We start from the raw sequence: 8,821 nt of genomic DNA on the forward strand, positions 1-8,821 counted from the left end.
TGCATCTATAATTTTATTTTTTGAATTTATTACTACTATACTATACTAGCCTTTAATTATTTATAATAATCACACACACCCAATTTCATTTCTTTTATATATACACAGTAAGTATTAGTTACATACATACATACACTTTTAGGGTTTTCAAAAAACACAAACAATAAATCTTGAAACAAAGAAAGATCCAATTTTTCTGACCAGAAATGTCAACGGCGGAAAAGGGTGTTGTTGGCGGCGAATTGTTGTTCTGTGGCACGACGGCGTGGGACACAATCGGCCGTCGTAAAGTGCCGGATAGTAGCTTGGTTTCTCCCACTAGACTCCGCTCACTTATCGGTGTTGATATTTGTTATGTTGCTTCTGGTTGCGGTAAGGTTTATTTATTTATTTCTGGAACGACGTCGTTTTTGTCATTAATGGGTGTTTTCTGTTAGTATTTATTTATTTCATTTTTCAAGATATAATTTTTGTTTGTATAGCTTCTTGCCATTGTATAGCATTGGATGTGAATGGACGTTGCTATACTTGGGGAAGAAATGATGTAAGTTTATATCTATATCTATATCTATATTTATATATATTTATATTTGTATTTGGTTGAGATGTTTATTGTATATATAAACTATAAAGTTTTACTTTGTAAAATGAAAAGGGTAAATACTAAATTGCTTTAATAATGTTATTTATATTGTTATGGAGTATTTAACAAAATTTTACCGCGGCAATGTGATATTGCGATATAAGCTTTTTTAAGGTCATTAGCAAGAATCTTTACCCAAAAATGTAGTCGAAGTTAGCATTTAATGTTCATTTGGGACAAAAGTTAGTATCTTTTCCCTATTGAGACAACTGAAAGTCTGAAACAGTAGGTTGGTAGGATAAAGTTTGTGTTTTTAAATTGTATAAAGCTTGATTTTTCCGTAGCTCATTCGTGATGGTTATTGTGTATATATATCATTGTTTGATATCAATGTTTGAAGATGCACTTTTTGTATAATAAGATGAAAATGTCAGGGCTATCATGCCTTTTTAATTATCATGAGTCGCAAACCATGAAATAGGTATTTTCTCTAGATGTTATAGGGCAGAAAACTTTTGAAGGACTAAACTGTTTTTGCAAATGCTTAATAACCATGAAGTTTGTGTTGTTAAAGTGACAAATATTTGATAGTTTTTAATTCTTGAGAATTGTTGTGAATTTGCAGAAGGGGCAACTTGGACACGGGGATCAAGTACAACGAGATTTGCCGACTGTCGTCTCTGCACTTGCTTCGTGAGTTTTTTTGTTCTTTTTTTATTTATTTACATATGGCTTGCAAACTATGGTGTATTTAGATATGCATTTTGACAGTGAGAGAATAGGATGATAAGCATTTATGGTTTATCCTGTAGAAAATACCTCCTTCAACTTGAATAGAATTACCAAAAAGCTAATTATTTTCTAAACAAGAGAGCTTGATCTGGTTTACAAATATAGTAGGTGTTGAATACCGATGAGATGCAAGTTCATAGCTGCATGTTCTTTTACTATCAGTCTTGTATACATATTTGCATACTGAAACTGCTCATAGTTTTACTAACACTATCAATGTATCCATCTTGCTTCAGTTACAAAATTGTTAAAGCAAGTAGTGGGAGATCCCACACAGTTGTAGTTACTGAAGATGGCCTTTCTTTGGCTTTTGGCTGGAATAAACATGGGCAGCTTGGTTCAGGCTCGGTGAGAAATGGTAAGTTTTTGTTATTCTTTTGTGGAAACACATTCTTTTTATTAGATGTAAAGAGATGTGGATATATAGTCATGGCACCAAAATAATGATCTAACATCTACTAACTTAACCTTCCAAGTGAAAAAGGCTTGTTTGGATATGCAATTTGAAAAGTAACTATATGGTTCTGAATAGTTAAATTTAATCACATGGGCTGTAGGTGATAGTGTTTGGATGTAGTCTGCCTTTTGAAGTCGTAATAAAAAGATGATCACTTTTTGATAATCTGATCAAATAGGGAATTAATGTGAAATAATGAGGTGGTTGTCTTTTGTGATGGGAGTACAAGTTTCTCAATAAGGTAGTTAAGCGATTATATTTTACCCCTTGACAATCAGCTTTATCGCAACAAGAACGAATTGGATTATCCAAATCTGATTATATTATTACATCCTTTGACAATCAGTTTTGTTGCAGCAAGTAGTCAGTTTCAAAAAGCAAATCAAGCAGCCCCAAAGTAAAAGCCATTACAAAGTAATAACACTAAACAGTGAATAGTTTATTCTTTCACATTCTTGTTATCTGTTGGTATTTCTTGACTTATTAGAACCACAAGGATGGAGGCCTAGCTGTAAAAGCTTGGTCTTTACGGGTGAAATAGTTGGATGTCTCTAGTTCGAATACTAGGAGTAAAAGATATATCCCATTGTGACCACGGAGGTTCATCCGCGGCGACTTTGGGTTACCCGCAAAGCGGGTGGTTGCCTTGGGGTTAGTCGGCTCGTAAATCCGGTGGCATATCTAGGTTAACCCATAAAAATAAAGAGTTATTAGTCTTGAGAAGGTTGTCGTTATGCTAATAGTGACTTCTCTTCTATTGCAGAAATCGAGCTATACCCAGTACGCTGTCAAGTAGCTGATGTAACACATGTCGCATGTGGAGCTGATTTTACTGTATGGTTGACTTCTGTTGAAGGGGCTTCTATACTGTATGGTCATTGCAACTTCTTAGATACTGGCTTTTTATGTTTGAAGTTGGCACTTTTGACCCATTTACTTATAAATGGGTCGGGGTGTGCTTTGTTCCATTGTGTGTCTAACATGTAAAATCATATAGATAGGTTAAATTGAATTGGGTCAAAATGCCTGAAAGTTGTTCAGATTGTAATCTCTTAATTATTTTGTATGGATATTTGATTCTCATTGAATTAGTATATTTTGTAATTCATATTTGACACATTAAATCTTTATAAAAATATAATTTGGGCATAAAAGTGTTTTGGGCTAATCGTACTGACCCAACAGTTTTACAACCAACTGTGTTGGACATAAATATGTTTTGATCTGCTGGTCTATTGTATTTTCTCTGGTTATGATATTTAATTTAGATATATTGTGCTGACAAGCTGTTAACCAAATATTTGTTGAATGTATTATGGTTTCCAGAACTGCTGGGCTTCCACAGTATGGCCAACTTGGACATGGAACTGACAATGAGGTACACACAACACACAGTAACACATTTTCATTATTTCTTTCATTTTTTATAAGAAGAAATTCTAAGATCATAAATGTACATTAATCGTGTCCAGTCCTCCCCCGAAATAAACTTTATCGTGTAGCTCATTTTATTCCAACTTTGACGAAGTGTATGTTATTGTATTTGCAGTACAATACTAAGGACAGCTCTGTGAAGCTTGCTTATGAGGCTCAACCTCGCCCCAAGGCCATAGCTGCTTTTGCCAATGAAACCATAGTAAAAGTGGCTTGTGGATCGAACCATACAGGTTATTTATAGATCCTGTGCATCTTTTTTCTCTTGCTTTGTGTTGTATGGTCCTAAGCTGTATTAGCTATTTTAATAATGGCTTTTTCCTCTCTAATATGGTTGTTGTTCAGTTGCCGTGGACTCGAAGGGCTTTGTTTACACGTAAGTGTGTGTTCTTATAATTATAAATGAGTATGCATTTGTAATTAATGGGTTTCTCCTTTGCTAAATTATTGTTCTCTATAAAACGTTGCAGGTGGGGCTATGGAGGATATGGAAGGTTAGTATCTAAATTTTCTTTTAAGATGCTGGTCATGAGAGGTTGGCTGGTTGGGTATAAGTCAAAGTGGGTTTGGGTCTAAACAAGTACCCTTTTACGTGGTTCAAACTTCGTTGGGCCAAGACTGTTTTGTCTGTTTTGCATGTCTGTAAATAAACAGTATATAAGTATGACTAGAAATAGTAAAGAGTAATATATATTTTATTCATATACGATTATTTAAATCATTGTTGTAACCTGGAAGTAATTCATTACACGTTCAAACTACTTTTAAGTTTTAAATCTTTTGGTTCGTTTCATCGTAATATACTATCCATTTGACCCTTCGTAAAAAACAAATATGACCCAAGTTTACTTGTCCATTTCAAGATGAATGTTAGTTTGAGCTTAATTAGTACCGTTCTTAACCCTCTGAATTTCATTTTAATCCTATTATCATAAACTGCGACTATAGGCTTGGACATAGAGAGCAAAAGGATGAGTTCAGTCCTCGCCGTGTCGACCTTTTCACAAAGCATAATCTTATACCTCCCAGTGCAGTGGTCTCTGCTGGTTCTGTCAACTCTTCAGTTACAGCTGGTATTGTCATCTTATATCTTTTAACAACATTAAAAGAAGAAATGTATTTTGCACATGCTAAATTGGTATAAGCTTTATCTATATTTTAAGAAAATAGTGTATTCTGAGTGACAAATTTGTTTATTCAGCTGGAGGGCAGTTGTATATGTGGGGGAAGATAAAGTCAACTGGTGACGATTCAATGTACCCTAAACCTCTGATGGATCTCAGGTTTCTATCTTCTAACTATTTTTTACTAACTTTTGATTAGATGCCAGCTAAAAAGGGTGGATTGGGTGACATGTCAAAAATGGATAGTTTTTTGATGTGTGTAAAGTTGCCCCGAAATATTTGTTGCTCAGATACTCTTTTTTTTCCATATAAATATTAAGTGTGTTAAATGTTATTACATTAATCATGAATTTTAGTAATAGCATCACTTCTTGAATAAACTGTTTTAGGAAACACTACATTACAATTAAACTCTCAACGACTTTTGGCTCGTTTGTTCTATTTGCCCTCTTTCCTTTAAGCTATATTTTCACTTTATTGTTTCACCCTCTCATTAGTAAGTGGGGTAATATTTACGTATACAAGTAGTTACATCGTTGTTTCCTTTGTTTATGTAGTGGTTGGAACATACGCTGTATGGATTCAGGCAGTATGCACCATTTTGTTGGTGCGGATAACTCATGCATAAGTTGGGGTCATGCTCAATCTGGTGAACTTGGCTATGGACCTCACCAGCAGAAGTATGTTACTTTGCATATAGTTTTAACCTGCATGTCTTCTTTCTCAGTAGCAGAGCCACTTTGATAGTAGAGAGGGCCAAGGCCCACCCCCACAAACTAATTATACAAAGATTTATATGTGAAATTTTTAAAATTTTTTATTTATTATATGGTAGGCCCACTCCAACAAAATTTTTAAAAATAACATCAAGCCAACCGAAAGAAATATCACTGTCACTTTTTAAACATTTTTCAATTTTCATTAGCCGTTTTTTATTCATATCTCTATTTAGTAGAGGAAGTTCAAAACCTTTCATTATGCTTTACTCATTTCAATATTCAACTTTCAGGTATATTAGTTGTTCATTCCATTAGGTTTCTTTATCATTTTTATTTCAATTTAACATACATATACTAATATATAGATATCTGTTTTGATTGTTTTATTTTTATTTTGACCTAGGTCTTTGTGGGTTTTCGTGATCATTCAATATGTTTGTAGTTGATTTGAGAATTGAGATGTGGTGGTTGTTTTAGTTTTGATTTTTGTGATTTATGTGTTTCTTTACTTTGGAAGTTTGAAAGTCTTTTGCCATCTCTCTTTTTATTTTGTTATCTTTAAAAATCAATACTTTGTAGCTTTTATTACTTGTTGAATAGTTCTGGTCCATCCAAATTATAATTCCTGGCTTCGACACTACTCTTTCTCATCTTCTAATGTTTGCAAACATATGTGTTTATGAGTTGCAGATCTTCTGCAATCCCCAAAAAGGTTGACACCCTTGAAGGCATGCATGTTATAAGGTTAGTACTCGGTTATCTTATATATACCTAAAAGTATTTGATAAGCATGTCCCGTTTCTGATTATCCGAGTTCTTATCAAAATTTATTTACTTGTTTATCCCTTTATGTCTAAGCTTATTTGAGAAATCGTTATATCAATTTCACTGATTGTCTTTTTGTTTTATGCAAGAACGTCTTATTTGGTCTTCTATCTTGAAATTTATTAAGTTATCAGATTTTACCGAACACTTATTTGATTAGTACACCACTACACCCTTGAAAATCGTAGGCACAACTAATTGCCCAAACATGATTTAGTTGAGAAAAAATTATTTCTTTTTCACAGACTGTCTCTTTTTTTTCATTCTTGTTATGATAATGGCGTCATTTGTTCATTTAATCTTATAATATTTTGTGGTTAAGGAACAGCTCGTTTTATTACAGCTGGTTCGATTTTGATTATTCAAGATTACATTCACTTTTTACATACATCCTCACACCCCTAATGTTATTTTCACTACTATGTGATTATCTTGTCACCTTGTAGTGTTGCATGTGGTTTCGCGCATTCCTTGGTGGTGATTGACCGGACAAATGTTGCTGATCAACTTGAGCAGGTAACTAGCGTGTAATGTAGTGTTGATTCTTCTGTCTTGTCATGGTGAACTCAAGTTTATATATTGAAATCATTAGTTTGCTGGTAAATGTACAGATTTGACGATTTGAACCTGTTTGCTTATCAATAGGTCAATTGTGCTTTGTTTTTTTCTTCTCAAACGAGTTAGTTATATTAAAGCTAAAAGAGGAATGGGTCAAATAGGATGTGTTGAACTTCAGCAAAATCTTGATGGTGGAAATATTTCTTACTCATTTTATTAATATATTAAGATTGATTGTAAATAGATTGATTTTGAACATGGCTCAACCTGAGCTGACCCAAATGAGCCATTTAAAAGACTGAACTGTTTTCACCCGAACTCTTATTCACCAGTGCCCCAGTGGCGTCCTATCTTGCCATCTGCCATAATCTAATTAGCAGTTTACGTGACCATTGGTTGTATTTTACAGCTTGAAATTTATGACGGCAAACCTGCTGGTGAAGGGGTTGAAGAACCCAGTTTTGAACCACCACCCGTGAAGCAAACTAACAAAAAGGCCGCTGCTAAAACAACTAACAAGAGGAAGAAGAAATCTGAAGAATCTTCTGACACGGGGGATGAAAGTGTTCATGAAGATGATAATAGTAGTGACTCCGAAGCTAATGGTTTTGCTGAAAAAAAGAGTAAAAGAGGCGGGAAGTCTTCCGGTCGTGGCAGGGGGCGCCCTCCTGCAGCCGCCAAAGAAAGTGGTGCTGCACCGGTTAAGAGAGGAAGAGGAAGACCAAAGAAGGCATGAGCCGACTAATTTTGGCTTGGTGATACTTTGTACTTTCATACTAACTTTGTATTCTGATTCATTGAGCATTTTGAACAAATGAGAGCTAACGGTTAGAGGATGATTAACCTTTTGTATCGGTTCTATTGCGAATTAATCTATTTTCGTTTTGGACGGTTTTTTCTTGAATTTGTTTGCGTGAATTGTGAAGTTAGCCTTGGTTCAACTCGCATTAGACCCTAATTCTGAAGCTTTATTCTTAAAGATTGGTGTGGGGCTTTAAGATCTTCTGTCTGACCATTTGTTCTCTATTCTCTTGTGTCGTACATTTGGTGGTTTTAGGTTATAATCCATGTTCATTTACGGATGGATCATATATCGATTATTTATACTTATATTACCTATATATTAAAAACCAACCGCTTTTTTACAACTATTTCTGAATAATGTACTACGTACCACTATCTTTGCATCTGTTACAACTATATACTGCATACTAAAACCAAAAGTCGGTTCTCACAAATAACACTGCACTAAAAAGGCAAAAGGTACTCTGTTCTTTTTTATATTTATATATATTTACTTTTTATAACTTTTTATGCCTAAGTTACAACAATACATGTATATAACTTTTATTTCTTTACCTTCTAACCCCTAAACTTTTAATCTTTTATAATTTTTTTCATTTTCACCTATTTGCTTTTTAACTCCTAAACTTTTAATCTTTTACTTTTTTGCCCATAAACTTTTACCTCTACACCTTTTAACCCCCTAAATTTTTTTATCTTTTACATTTTTGTCCGTCAATAACATGTTTTGTACCAGAATATAATACGTGAAGTATAACTATATTTAACTTTTGTTTCTTTACGTTTTAACCATTAAAGATTTTATATTAGGTTCTTATGTTTCTATCAAACAACTTTCATTTATATACCTAACATGTGTTTGGTGTGACGTTTATTTTTCTTTAAACTGATCATTATTGGCCTATATTGTTAGAGTGCCAAATTAATGTTTGTTAGTGACTCAAATAACTTTGTTATCTAAAAAAACAATCTACTTGAGTCCCGCTGCAAGGTGTGTGATCTGCGACAACGTGTGGAATACACAACTACGTTTAAGCTCAATGAACACTTATCCGCGATGTTACTATAAAAACCCCGCGGCAATGCGCGGATGTTTATTTCTAGTGTCAAACTAAATATGAACAAAAGCTAGCCAAATTATCAAGGTTTAATGAGTAATAAACTAATAATACTATCACAACTAAACATTAAGATTTATCTCATTTTGAAAAAAGTGAAGTGATAAAAACAATAAATCAACGAAACTTAAAGTTTTTATCCCATCATTATATCAAAGTAACGTAATTAAAATGTTATTAACACTTGTTGAAAAATGTCTAAAATTTTTTAAAAATACTCTTACGTTCTTTATGTTTTAAAAAATATTATTCATTAATCATTTACATCAATTATCTACTTCACTCGACGTAGCTACCACCATCAATAATCGTATTGTGCGAGTTGGTGAGAGTATAAACACAACAACACGAAAACGGAGCCACAAAATTTATCTCTAGATTCCACAAATTTCAAACATTGGTCTTAT

At 33.5% G+C, this 8,821-nt stretch overlaps 1 protein-coding gene across 1 annotated transcript; it reads left to right on the forward strand.

Annotated features, from left to right (window-relative positions):
* Positions 1-90: 90 nt before the first annotated feature.
* LOC122607796 (protein RCC2-like) lies at positions 91-7,396 on the forward strand. The gene is made up of 15 exons (XM_043780846.1): positions 91-372; positions 483-544; positions 1,209-1,276; positions 1,612-1,733; positions 2,596-2,701; positions 3,159-3,210; positions 3,382-3,499; positions 3,612-3,642; positions 3,737-3,760; positions 4,215-4,339; positions 4,468-4,549; positions 4,948-5,070; positions 5,800-5,853; positions 6,381-6,450; positions 6,902-7,396. The coding sequence occupies exons 1-15, from the start codon at positions 207-209 to the stop codon at positions 7,226-7,228; spliced, it is 1,530 nt and encodes a 509-aa protein (XP_043636781.1). The 5' UTR covers positions 91-206; the 3' UTR covers positions 7,229-7,396.
* The last annotated feature ends 1,425 nt before the right edge of the window (positions 7,397-8,821 follow it).

This window comes from Erigeron canadensis, chromosome 7, assembly GCF_010389155.1.
Source record: "Erigeron canadensis isolate Cc75 chromosome 7, C_canadensis_v1, whole genome shotgun sequence".
Lineage (NCBI taxonomy): Eukaryota > Viridiplantae > Streptophyta > Magnoliopsida > Asterales > Asteraceae > Erigeron > Erigeron canadensis.